Source organism: Lepisma saccharinum, chromosome 9 (genome assembly GCF_977018435.1).
Source record: "Lepisma saccharinum chromosome 9, izLepSacc3.1, whole genome shotgun sequence".
NCBI classification, from domain to species: Eukaryota; Metazoa; Arthropoda; class Insecta; order Zygentoma; family Lepismatidae; genus Lepisma; species Lepisma saccharinum.
Genome location: NC_139237.1, coordinates 42,024,194 through 42,038,966, shown reverse-complemented (window position 1 = coordinate 42,038,966; position 14,773 = coordinate 42,024,194). Strand labels below are relative to the sequence as shown.

At 34.9% G+C, this 14,773-nt stretch overlaps 1 protein-coding gene across 8 annotated transcripts in view; it reads left to right on the top strand.

Moving 5' to 3' along the window:
- LOC145992030 (uncharacterized) overlaps positions 1-14,773 on the top strand; it is a 360,413-nt gene that overhangs the window by 222,407 nt on the left and 123,233 nt on the right. The window contains exon 4 of one of the 8 annotated variants that reach the window (XM_083128097.1): positions 4,782-5,266. The exons of the other annotated variants lie outside the window; for them this stretch is intronic. Coding sequence (XP_082984223.1) covers positions 4,782-5,121 — 340 coding nt within the window. The 3' untranslated portion in view covers positions 5,122-5,266. Of the gene's footprint in view, positions 1-4,781; positions 5,267-14,773 lie in introns of those variants that run through there. 8 annotated transcript variants of the gene reach the window in all.

Below are 14,773 nucleotides of genomic sequence, written 5' to 3'. Positions count from 1 at the left end.
TCACTTTAGTGCATGTTTTGGACATTAAGTGGGACGTTTTCTAGACATTATATGATTTGATTTAGACATTTCTTGTACATACTTTGGATATCGTATGGATACGAAAAGTACATTATTTAGACTACATTTGGATATTATCTGGACATTATATGGATGTAACAGGGAAGTTTATTGTTATTATTATTTTATAACTTTATTAGGGCACCATTTAGACATCAAATAATGTCTCCTGGACTGAATTATATATAAATCCTTAAGAAATTGCATGTATACGAGAAAATACTCAGCATTAGTAAAAATAAACTTTTGAGAAGCTAAGAGGATTTCATATATTTGTAACATGCACTCTGCTCTCTCTCTCTCTCTCTCTCTCTCACACACACACAAATACATACACACAAACACACACACACACACACACCATGCACGGACCCTCACAAACCTGCATACACACTCACACAAACACACTCGCACGTCTACACATCTAAAAAATATCTTATATTCACACGTATTTCCATAATAAGCAGAGTATAGAGAGCTTGTTCTTCACTGCCACGTTTCGTAACTTCCTGAATTCAAACTGGCATCAACCATCGAGACAAAATGCATTTTCAGGCGACACGAGTTTCTCTCTGAATATCCAGGGTGAGAGCTGTTTTGGACGTAAAATGGACATCGCTAATATACATGGATCTATTATCCTATGAATGTTCCTTGGAGATTTGTGATACTACAAGCGAGCATTGACCCGATTCCTGCCTGCATTGTATTGTAGTGTTTCTGATTCTAAAATTTTAAAAAGTTTCAATCGCTAATAATAGTAAATAACAAGATACTCACCAACAAGGAAAACAGTCACAAGCTTCTTATTCACTCAGGCCTCAGGCGTAAAACACGTGAACTGAAAATGATGTGCATATCTACTATCTATGCTAAATATAAGGAACAGGTTTTCTCGCTTGAGCTAAGCACGGTTGACTCGATTTTAGTGTCGATTGTATTGTAGCTTTGAGTAATGCTAAATCGAAAGTTTCTGATTCTACGGGGGGAAAAAATCACTAAATGACAGGTGAATTAGTTTATAAACGCTAAGGCTTCAATGCAATTATTATTTCAATTCCACGATACAGTATGAAAAAGTATACACAACGGAAATACTATGATCATTTTCTAATATCCGGAACAGATTCTATTTTTGTTCATTTTTGGATATCCAGTTCTGGATCAGTTCTAGATATGTATTGGATGTCCAGAAATGGATGTATTTTGGATATCCAGTTTGGACAAGATCTAGATATGCTTTGGATATCCAAAATTGGATTTGTTTTGGATATCCCATTTTGGACAAGATCTAGATATGTTTTGGATATCCAGAAGTGGTTATCTAATGGATATACATAATATCCATCAATCTGATTTTTACATTATGGATATCCAGTGGGTATCCCTTGGAGATTTGTGCTGTATGGGACTTTTGTCCCACAGTTGGCTAATAGTGACAATGAGGATGAGTGATGGTATGATGAAATTGATTAAGGATCACTCACCAGAGAACACGTATGCCTAGTCTGTGTGACCGAGAGTGCTCCTGAGGTGAAATCGATGGTGTTGGTGCACGTGACATCAAATATGCAATTCTGACTACGTGTGATGTGGAAAGGTCATTTTCACAATACAAATCATTGTTCAGAAATAATCGGTGTACATTTTCATTTACTTCCATGGGAAGTATTATGATAAAAAGTATGAATTGTGTGCTATAAATTATTAATATATGATCGAGACAGTCTGTTCTACAATAGGCAAATATTAGCAACTCGATATGTGCAGCAACATAAATTGTCTGAATGGAGTTGCTACTTAATACAGTTAAGCCAAGCTTTAGTACACTACATTTAGAAGTACACAATCTCACAAAATTGTCACCGTGATGCCTCAAAACATCCATAAAATTGTTATCTTGGCTAACTTGCAATACAAATTGCAGTAATTGTAAAATTTTTGTTATAGTTTAGGGCTGCCAGACATTATTTTTATTCTGGCATGTCCTACATTTTAAAAATCATATAATTTGCATTAAGAAATAGGTTCTCAGTTGTGAAACCAGAAAATCATAAGGAAATAATTTTTCTCCATTGGGAATTTGTCACTCTACAGCCTCGTGTATGGAAGACATTGATTAGTGCATTTATTTGTTTTATCAGAGAAATACTTTCCAGTTGATATATTTCACAATTATTATAATTATCGTAATAATGAAAGAATCATAGTTTTGGTGCGAGTGCATTTTACTATATCTGCATTGCAATGTGGTGTCTATTAAGTTGCATTTGTGACTGTTATTTTCAGAACAAAAATGTATAGTGTGTTGATTTGTAATTTTTTTTTTTTTTTTTTTTTTTTCATGTTGTTATAATTGTAATTATTACTTCAATTATTTCCATGTGATCAGTTTACTTTGGGAATAACATTTCTTAATTTCATATTTGTATTTTAAGTAATACCATTTTGTCTAATTTATGTTCATATTTTAGGGAAGAGTGTAATTGTTTTTCTTGTTACTTTTAAATGTTACCAATTTTGAGATATTTATTGTAAATCTGCAGTAGTTCTTTGAAAACAAAATCATGTCCATTATAGACATTAGCAAAACAGAAGAGTAATTGTTTTATATTTGAATAACAACTTTTTTTATACTTGCTTGGATTTATAATTGTTGAATAGTAAATTTATTAAGTTTTCTATAGAATACTTCTTTTGCCATTCTGCAAATCCTTTTTATTTTCTTTCATTGTAGGTAGAACTGTGCTTTGAATAATAATAATAATAATTACTTACTGACTGTCGGTCTTAGTCTTAGCGGAGGTGTGAGATTATCTAACCAGTTATGGGTTGACGTGTGCTCAGCATGACTAACCCCCAGTCGTTGTAAGTAGGTTTTCTATGACCAGGTTACGCTACTGGTTAAACGTTAAAAACGTTCTCAAATTAGAAACGGTTCATAGATCCCCAAATTCCTCATGACGGTAGGTGGCCATGGGTTACATACACAAACCGAAATCTCAGGAAAAGTTGTTACACTTTTCCCAGGAGGCTCGAACCTGTATGTGCCCCATAGCCAGAACCCAAAGCTTGCACCTTAGATCGCACAGCCATTGTGTGAGACCTATGCTTTGAATATCACTATATATTTTTGTTCTATATTTTAAGATGCAAGTTCTTCATGAATTTTGTGTATTTCTAAGTCTGTGTGTGTGACATCAGTAATTAAGAAATAGGGCAATAATTCCCACAGAATTGTAATTGTAGAAGTATACTCTTGACATTACACTAAGAAAGTAAAACTGCATGTGCATTGTAGCTTATCCTCACAGACATTTTAAACTTATAGATTTTACTTGCCTATTTCTTTTCTGTCCTAAATGTACAAACACACTCTTTATGAAATTATCTATCCTACTTTCACAATAAAATCAAAGCAAGTATAGATAAGTGTGACCAATAAATCAGTTGATATTAAGTCCAATAATTGCATATTAATTTATCAACAAATTTGTCAATACAATGGAACCTCTGGGGACCAGTCTAAAAAAAAATTAAAATACAGGAAAATGTAAAATCGAGGAAAATTTTATAACATTTTGCCATGTTGGGACTATCATGATTGAATGTATCATGCGGGAACGTAAAATAGGGGTTCCACTGTATTTTTACTGATCTGATATTTCTTTGCCTGTGTCATACTGTGGCAAACCCGTCCGTTTGGTGTGTTATTAGGAATATAAAGCAGTATTGGTGTTTTTTGTTTGAAAATACATTTCCAAATGCGTAGTTTCCTTTCATAATGCAAAGCCCATTGGAATCATGTACTTTTGTGCATTTCTTAGGTATATGAATACTAAAGTTCTTCGCAGTTTTCTGTGTTACCACTTCCGTTAAAACACAATATACTAAAAGAGAAATATCGTACCTATAATGTTTAAATACCTAAAGCATGTCAATATTTCAATCTAATACATCAATGCTCTTTCTCAATACAGGAGTTGAAATATGATAAAGAAATATGGTGAAAACATTTAGTGATGTTGGTGACTCCAAACAACAACAGATCAGTTCTGATGCATCATTCAGGTTTTGGACTAAAAGTTCACACTTTTATATCAGATGGATTCAGCCATGGTTATTTGTATCAGTAAATGGGCAGTGGTCCAATTGGTAGAGGGTCTGACTTACACATGGGATGGGTGCTGATGGGTGGGAATATTTATATTAATGCCCCTACAAAGGTATCTCTGGATATCACATGACATCTCATGTCCCAGGGCAGGGGAGAGGGGGAGCAAAGTGGGAAACTTTTGACAGTTGTGGTTTGTAAAATTTCGTAATTGATGTATTAACCATTTCTCTGTTGTATTTCCATTCTATCAGTATTTTCCGAGCACATTAAGATGGTTGACTTTCAATCCCACCACCAAAGTACCCAGGTTAATTCTTGCCTGAGCATGTGTAAACTTTGCTGGAGTCATCAATTGCAACCATCACTCATCCTCATCATCGTGATTAGCCAAAAGTGATAGAAAAGCAATGCTAAATAAAAAAAATACAAACAATCAGTATTTCACCTTTTCCATTATTACTTTCAAACCACTCCTGTCTCTTTTTTCTGAATGAGTTAAATAGCTGTGTTATGTAAGTTCTGTATATGCATATTTTTTTTAAAAAATATTATCAGTATTTTACATATAAATTGGAATATAAATTCTAATTTGTTTTATTTGCAGCTCTCTTCCACAATTTGTTCTGGAGGAATCCCTGATAAATGTTATATCTGGGACATCCCCTGGAAAGAAACACGTGTGTTCCTGGTGTTCCAAGGCATTCTACTCTTCATATGAGCTTAGAAGACACGAGCGTGTTCATACGGGGGAGAAGCCATTTGCATGTCACCTGTGTCCGATGCGCTTTACGCAGAAGTGCACTCTGAATCGCCACTTGAAGGTCCACACCCCTGATAGGCCATTTAGTTGCGGCCGGTGTGGAAGAACTTTCTCTTCTGAGAAGAATTTAGACCATCACAAGCTAATGCACAAATTACTTGGTGGATATCAAACTAAGAAATAAAGAATGAGTGTGTTTTTAGATAGTTTGGATATGAGGTAAGGCTAAGTTGTCCCATGCTCATTTCACACTGTCACAAAGGGATACATTCTCGATCTCCATTATAGTGAAGATGTTGTGTACATGGTTGAGTCACCTCTTAGGCCATGCGATGGTGAGTTGGCTGGTAGTTAGTGGACAGTATGCACGAGTCAAAGCCACACAATCCCTAACTGCAATGGTCCATCTATACGAGTGATTGATTGAGTTGGTTTTTTTAAGTCCACTTTATGCACAGTAAGGCTAATTGGGACTGGACCTACAGTTTAAGTGGAATCCGAACCACTACATGCCTCCAACAGGAATCGAACCCGGGGACCCCTTGATTACAAGGCAATGACATGACCACTGCACCATTGGAAGGCCCTCTTATACAAGTGAGAGTGACTACCGAGGAAGCTTTCTTTTTCACTTAGTACCTGGAGTGACTCATGAAAAGATACAAAGAATGGCTTGCTTTGTTAATAAAGTAAGGATTGCATGATTATGGCTTCTATCTTACAACTATCACTGTTGCATGGGTGAGATTCCTGTATAATAAATAAACTGATTGCATGAACATGGCATTACCTAGGTACCTATTGCTTAGAGGATGAGTGAGCCTGGTCGCCGGCCTCCGTGGCAGAGTGGTTAGCACATCATGCTACGATGCCAGGGGTCCCGGGTTCGAATCCTGGCCTGGTCATGGATGTTTGTCATGTTCATTCATCAATTTCATCATATCATCACTCATTCCTATCTTCGCAAATTAGCCAAAACTGGCACAAAAGGCGAAGTAAAATAAAGCAAATCAATCAATCAATCGAGTGATCCTGGTCAGCACATGGAGTCCTAAGTTGTGCTACTATTCCTTGTAAAAAGTTCCCCAGTGTCGTCACATTGCTGGACCAACAAATGAATTTTGGACCTGCCACATTCACTTGGGTACATGGCAACAGAGATAGATGTATGTAACGTTAGTTGTATTCCACGTGCGACTAGCACCATGCTCTGGCCACTGTGACTTCTTTGTGTTTACGCCTAAGAAAACAAAAACACAAAAGTGAAAGGAAGCCATAGTTCTTCACATATCACAAGGAGGGGAGCAGAAAATGAAGATATGTTTGTTTATGTGGATATGAGCAGGGGCAGCTTAAGGGCCAGGCAACCCGGGTGACTGCTCAGGATGTCATCCTTGATTAGTGCCAGGACCTTATTTCTGATTACATAAGTGTGGCTATTTGTTTGAGTTTATTTTTAGTCCACTTTATGTACAGAATGGCTAATCAGGACCAGACATATACAACCTCTGACAATAAAGTTCGGTGAATGATCCTGAATATCGAAAGTAGACGAATCCTTAATGAAACCTACCTTACTGTCCTTCGAAGTAGTCCCCTCCCATGGCTATGCACCGTTGAGAATGGCTGTACATACATGTCCTGGAAACTTTTAGAAAAGTCTTCTTTCGGGATGGTATTCAAGACCCTCGTCACGTTCCGTTGGATGTTCGGAATATCCTCAAATCTCTGACCTTTCAAAGCAATTTTGAGGCGTGGGAAGAGAAAGAAATCTGGAGGATTCAGATCCAAATTTCTTGCAATGCATTTCTACAGAGGATGAGAGCTGGTGTGTGAGGTACGACCCTGAAACGAAATGCCAAAGCATGGAATGGCGCTCTCCTGCATCACCCCGTCGGAAGAAGGTCAAGGCGTAAAAATCACTCATCCAGTCGATGTTTATCACTTTCTTTGACAGTGATGGCATGATCCACAAGGAATTCCTGGCGGAGGGAACAACAATTTTTTCCGCCTTGGCCTTCTTCCGACGGGGTGATGCAGGAGAACGCCATTCCATGCTTTGGCGTTTTGTTTCAGGGTCGTACCCCACACACCAGCTCTCATTCTCTGTAGCAATGCATTGCAAGAAATTTGGATCTGAATCCTCCAGATTTCTTTCTCTTCCCACGCCTCAAAATCGTTTTGAAAGGTCAGAGATTTGGGGATATTCCAGACGTCCAACGGAACGTGACGAGGGTCTTGAATACCATCCCGAAAGAAGACTTTTCTAAAAGTTTCCAGGACATGTGCAGCCGTTCTCAACGGTGCATAGCTATCAGAGGGGACTACTTCGAAGGACAGTAAGGAAGGTTTCATTAAGAATTCATCTACTTTCGATAATGAGGATCATTCACCGAACTTTATTGTCAGAGGTTGTAGTTGAAAATGGGATCCAAACCACTATGTGCCTCCACCAGGTCCATGGCTATTTGTTTTAAAAGAGTTGAATTTATTATTGACAAGAATTAATTGAAGTTACTGCTGAATAACGTAAGTATGTTGCAAAATCATGTAGCCATTTAAGCTAAGAGTTTACTGTTATTTTGATGTCATTATGTAGGTATTAAATACACATACCTACAATATACATGTTCTTTAACAGTAACACTTAAAAGTATTTTAAAAATAAAGCTATTATTTTTTGTCATTAAATCCATAAATAGATAACGTGGTCGGGCTTTTTATTGGAGGAGGTGGAAAGTAGGAGGACCAGGGTAGAAAGAGGGGGGAGGGGCAGAGTGGAAAAGAGAAGGGTGCCAAAATTCCACCTTGGCCAGGTGAAAAATGTTATCTTGAGCCATTCCTGGATGAGTATGCTAATGGCAAAATTACTACTTACCTGTGCATATATGCAACACTACCAGTCCAAGTCAGTGAGAAGGTCTTTTATTAGGCTCTAGAAACGTATCTGCTGATATAGATGAGTAAATTTCAACCATACTTTCTGATACTGTTGCTGCTATTATAAGGGTTGGCTCACCCCTAATTATATTGTTTTTTGTTTTTTTTTTTCATTTTAATTGCCTAATTCTGCAATTTTGCCTTTTATTTATGGAAGTAACATCTATTTGTGATGGTACACTGAATGAAAGTGTTAACATTTTCAAGCGATAATAACTCACGACATAAGTGGCACGGTACACCAACCTATATGCAATTAAAAGAGATTTTCCTCTGTGCAGGATATTTATGTTTGTGTGTATGTATATTGTTTCAAATTCAACAAAGCATTCAACAATTTCCACTTATTATGTAGCTTTACCCACATGCCATTCCACAGCCAGCTTTATTCCAGCCCAGAATCCTGAAAATTGGTAATTCTGTTCCACCGGCTTAAAAAAACAAGCAACATAGTATGGCGCGAATAGTGGAATTCATGTTGCTCTTTTAAAAAACTAGGTAATGTGTGTAGCATGTTTTTGTTTTTCCAAATCTGGACAGAAGATTGACATTACGATGTAAGTGGAAAACATGCATTAACAATAGATAAATATGTATAAATTTGCCGTTAAATAACTGGAGGCAGAAAATACAAGGCCAACTGTACATTTCATATGCAGTATGAAACTTTCCAATAATGTGTAGTTTGCCCTTATTTTATTTCCTAGCATTCCGGAATGACATTCGAATCTCTTTAACAACTAAATATTTAAATGATGGAAGACTTTAAGTTCTAAAAGTAAGGATTGTGGATGCGATAAACCAGCATGAGCAAGTATTACATTCAGAGTTAAAATAAATCTTATGTACATATTTCTGCACAACGTCTTCATTTTAGCAGTCTATGACAATTGCCAAGATTTTGTTCAGCAGACAATACATTGTAATTACGATGTGTATAAGGTACAAATATTTGTTTTGTGGGCATATAGCCCATATGTACAAGGCTAAAATAATGCCAAGTGCTGGTGACTATGTACTCCCTGCGACGAAGTGGATAATTTTACATGGTTTAAAAATGAAAAGGTGTTACATTTCTGTTGTTTTTCTCTTGCAGAGATATGTTACAGTGAAGGAATTAGTATTTTTTGTGTTTTTGTTAGGTTAGGCATGTTCAGTTTTGTTTGAGTTTGTATTGTTTCCCGAATTTTTGTTTCAGTGGTGTAGTTTAACCCTTGTACTTAATGCGAGTAAAAGACCAGCGTGTGGTGTCTCATGTACACAACATTTCTCAGAGTGGAATTTGCTTTTTTCAAAACATGTTTGAAGCTAGTCTGCCTCTATGTCATGGTTATAGCTCTTCGACGTCGCTGACTTATTTTGCAAATGATAATTTAAAATCTTAATGACATCAGTGTTGGATATTTATTAGATTTGGTGATTAACCACATGTGAAATGTAGCCTAAGAAGACCTCCGTGAAATACTGGTAGAAAATCTAATGTATATTTTTAAACAATTTGTAATAACATACTGCTTTACTTATGAAAAATAATGTTGAATACACTAGCGAATACAATTTGAGCAAATGAAGTAATTACGGGATGAATAGGTTACAGAAAATAATTACTTTTCTACGTCTGTACATTCATTCTTTAATGTTTCTTCCTAGTGACATCGACTGGCTGATGTCATATTTTACAGGGTTGCCAAATTGAACGCTCCGGCCTCCCTCAGAGTAAAGATTTCTCAAACCCAAACAAGCAACTATATATATATATATATATATATATATATATATATATATATATATATATATATATATATATATATATATATATATTGCAGATAAAAAATTTAATTTGCCACAATCTTTTAAAATCTACCATCAGCTTTCAACTAATGCTACAGTTTTTAATTATTGTTATTATTACTTTTTAAAGTTTTGCCTCATTATTTGGCAATGAATTTGACACAAGCTGCTGTATAGTGATAAAACAAGTTCTAATATCCTACAGTAATGCCATACTTGTTTTCAAGGTACAATTATTTAATATTCCCAATTTTTTACTCTGTTTCCGCTGTTCATTGGTTTTGTTGAAAGTTTAAAATTGCAGGGTTGTTTTCGTACAAAAGATTGCTGACTCCTTGCAATTGTCCTTATGTTGTATAGTACGCAATATATTGGAAAATGTAGCATTTGATTGACAAGTGTTTTTAATTGTACCCCATGAGTGTTGATAGTTTAATTTTTGCTTGTAGATTTGAATAAGCTAATTTAAAAATGTGTTTGTGCAATGAATTAATTCAAAATATGTATCCACTTTTAAGCAGTAAAATATGTATATAGTGAAACCTCGATTTTACGTTTTTCAGGGTGTGAAAGTAAAAAAAAATGCAGAAAAAACGTAATATATTGTACCATTTTGGGACCATGAAGAGTGAATGTGTAACGCAAGAAAATGTAAAATTGAGGTTCCACTGGATGTACAGTCAGTAAATGTGTATATAGTTGTTCAATTTTATGTGTAATTTTTATAGCAATAAAATAATGAAAACAATTTATGCTTTTTTTTTAAAAAAAATATGATGTATTAAGAGGTCTAGCTTTCCATTAAAGGTGAATTTTAAAGTAAATTATATAATATTTTGAAGTAACCATGCATTTAGTTCTTCTAATGCAAATTGTTCCCAGGTGCAAGTGCAGCTCACACACATAGACAAACATGTACATTCCACCTAAATGTTATTTTTAAATACTTGCATGACCACTGTCATAATATTACTATAAAGTTAATTTTGGTCAACATTCTGGTAACATAAGTAAACTTAGCAGAAGCTCAGAAAATTCTGTTAGTTTTATCATTCCTTTCTTTGCTTTCAAAAAGGGAAGAATTAAATGTTGAAATTATTAAACACAGAAACATATGAGTTTAACTGTTGTATGTATTGTGTTACAAAAATTTAACTTTATGAATGTTAAAATATTTTATTTCAGCAATTTGTCACATTTACGACAGAAAGTATTCAATGTAAAATTATGATAGAAAGAAATCAGCCTGTAACTACATTTGTGTCTGGCCACTTTGATAGCCTAGTGGTTAAGGTATTGTAATTTACTATTGTCATAGCTCAAGCATTTTCGATAGACATTACAATAAATTTAGATTTACAGTCCAGTATTCTTATATCTGGAAAATTAACATCACAGGTTTTATATTTAAGGCTGATCCGTATTGAATTTGAAAATGTTAATTGTTGCTTTGGAAATCTTAACATGGAAAGCTGCTTCAAAAGTAATGCGCATTGATTATAAAAACTAAGCAAAGAAGTGTAATAAAAATGTATTGTTAGTTATATACACATACATACCCACTTCTTTCTTCCATGTAATCACCATGATTTTCCAAGCAATTGTGTACCTTGTGCATAAAATTCCATCACATAGGATTTCAGCCAGTCTAGTACTGCCGTTTTTAATACCTCACTTTTTTTGTGCATGTAGTTTCTTATAGACCATTGTTTCAGTAACAATGTAAAACAATGTCTGAAATTTGTGGAAATTCCAATGCATGAGCACTAATTGTGAAATGACGATTTTGTCACAGTTTTATGTACACATGTTTGGCATTGTTATGGACTAGATCTGCTACTGCTCTCCTATTCATCATGAATGCATGTTGAACCTGCCAACACTGCTTAGATTATGCTGCTGAGAAAGAGGTATCCTGCAATACCAGGGTAGTTGATGCAACTATGAAACCTCTCATAAGTATGATCATAAGCAAATATTCCACTGTATTTGTAGAAGCTCTAATCATTAACTTGGCACTGTTTTGATTTGTGTCATGCAGCAGATCCACTTGTGAAAAGTATCACATCCAGACAAACCACTGTGTGTCTGATTGATTGATTCAGTGTATTTAATGTTGGATTTCTGCCACTTTGGTTGATCATGACAAGAAGAATGAATGAGTAGTGATAACATGAAATGGAAGAATGAACGATCACAAACATGTATGAAGGAAGCAACACAAACCCCACAGAAGATTATACTGGCTGTGAGAGATGTGTGCCAAAACCTCATTGACCTACAATATTGCAATTACGAGGGTGTACCATATCAGGGTGTCTACCAGTCTGGAAAACCTGGAAAAGTCAGGAAATTTTATTTTTTCTGGAAAAGTCAGGGAAATTTACTATTTTTCTGGAAAAATTTGTATTTTTGTAGACCTTGCACAATAGAGATTGTTTAAAAGTTTGGATGTTGGCTGCAGCAGGTGGTATTCATGTATTGACAAAGCATACCTTACATCTGGAGCTTGTAGTTTCTATCTCCATGTTAAACAAATATCTCTGTCCATAACAAATGCTGTCTGATGCCATACCTTGGCTTATCAGTAGGTCTGGACTCTGCAAATTGTTTTTATATAAGATTTTGATTACTTTGAAATCTTTGTTAAGTTACAGTTGTATGGTCATTTTAAATTTTATTTATATAACAATTAGAATTCACATTTTCACAATTAGAGAAGTTATAGGATTCTCACACACCTGAGAACTGGAAAATTTTATGGAATCTGAAGCAAAATATACCTAGGTACAAAGCTCAGGTAAAATCTTATGATTGAGGAATGAGTCCCAATGAAGCACAACTGAGGGACTTTAAATGCTCCTGTCTGCTCATAACCCAGGCTGTTGTAACATTTCTCTTTCAGCAAGGATCACATATCTATTTGCTTGTCTGTTTCTCATTTTAAATATGTTTCCAGGGCTGGTGACGAACTTCATTGCAATATTCAAAACTACATTGGAATTTTAAAATAGCTGCATATTAGCTAGAAAATCCTTTTTCATACAATACTGGTGCAAACTTAAAATTTGGTATAATTCCCAGGATAATTAGATTCCATGAAAACATTGCTCTGCATTTGGGGAGATCCTGAAAATAGTGTGTGGCATTGGTGAATAAATTCCAACTGATATTTCAGTACAGACATAGCAGTGGCAGTATGGCTCAACCCTAATTGTTATCTATAGTTAGTCTAGAGCAGAGATCACCAAACTCCCAAGCCATGGAACTACTTTCCACATTTGAAAATACAAGCAAAGGACATGGAAAACATAAAAATATTAAAAATAGTTTCTTGGTTCATAAGAACTTTAACATGTAATGAAATTATTCTTTAATAGATGGATGGGGCAGTAAAGATGTGCCACATTAAACTCTAATTGCAGGATTTTGGGAAAACTTTTACATCTTCTCATTTACTAACTTCTGATATAATTGTAGATAATTTTAGGTTGATGTTTCGTCTCCCGCAGCCTGATACGTGTATCAAATCAATTTATGTTATTTTGATTCATCATTGCATGAAAATTTGTTCTTATGCCTCTGGTTGTTATTGAGATACCAATATTTGAAGGGCTCGGGTGTAAAACATGGTAAGTGACATTTTGATCATTTTTGAGTTACAAAGTAAAATGTCCCAGTCTTAAATTTTCAAGTGAAATTGCCATGTCATGCAATTTGCATTGGATTTAGTGAAGCTTTCTGAAATTTAAAATACAACTTAAAACAATTTATCCACAGTAGTGATTCTCATAACTTTTTTTCTTAATGAACTCAGAAATGACCAAAATGTCACTTAATATGTTTTACACACGAGGTCATCATTTGATACAGTAAGACAAATTAATGTAACTGGCACATAAGATTTCCTTTTTCAAACTTTGCTTAAAATGTTTTTATTTTTATTGGTGCATGAGTAATCTTCAATATCAAGATTTACTTGTTTCATTTTGTCAATATTCCACCTGTCATGTGAGTAGAATCTACATAAAGACATAACTTGCAAAAATGTCTCTCTCCAGCATCTGTTTTGAATGGAAAAGTAGGTGAAGACCAAGTAAATGTGGCATTACAAGTCCTAGTTGAAAAGTGCCATTTTTCTGGCCCTGCTGCAGATGATAAAAAGTGCTTCTATACTGACTTATGTAGTAATGACAGTGTGATTGCAAGAATGAAAAATGTTGACATTGCTGTTGATCGGCTGGGTCAGATGTGGATGACAGTTCTTGAAGACTGTAACAACAGTGCCTTTATACTGTTTGTCCAGAAGATTTTAATGCTTTCACATGGAAATGCTTCTGTTGAGTGCAGTTTCTCTGTAAATAAGCAATGCCTTGTGGATAATCTCGATGAGAACTCACTTATTGCCCAACGATGTATACATGATGCAATTGTAACTTATGGAGGGGTTGAAAAAGTCCCTATAACAAAATCTTTAATCCATGCAGCAAGGAATGCAAATGGAAAGTGGAAGGAAGCATGATACAACAGAAACTCAGAAGACCCATTTAGAAGAGAGGAAAAGAAGAAGTATGGCAGAACTGAAAGAACTGATTACAAAGGAAGCTAAAATCCTCAAGAGATCTGTAAAGGAAATCCAAGAAGTTGAGGAAAACATGAAAGCACTAAAGAAGAAAATACTGTACTTGTGTTTTTTCAAGTAATGTGTTCTTTTGAAACTTTCACATGTTAATGAACGCCAATTCTATAGTTAGAAAAACATTTCAAGTATTCAAATTGTGCATTTATTTTAAAGGAAGAAAACTACTGTACAAAATTACATTCAGTTTATAAACATATATATTATTTTTCTTATGACTACTGAATTGTTATGGAAATAAATTAATTCCAAAAAAATGGTAAAACAATTATTCTATAATGTGTGGGTGAATCGGATGGCTATAAGGGGTGAAAGGAGGCCATCAATAATTTCACATAATGTGATAATGAAAGCTTGCTAGTATATTGGTAAATTCCCATAAATATACAGGTACAAAAGGATAAAGTATGCTTTGTGGTGAAAAGATTAATCTGATGTACTACAGTTTACGGTTTTAAACTTGAGT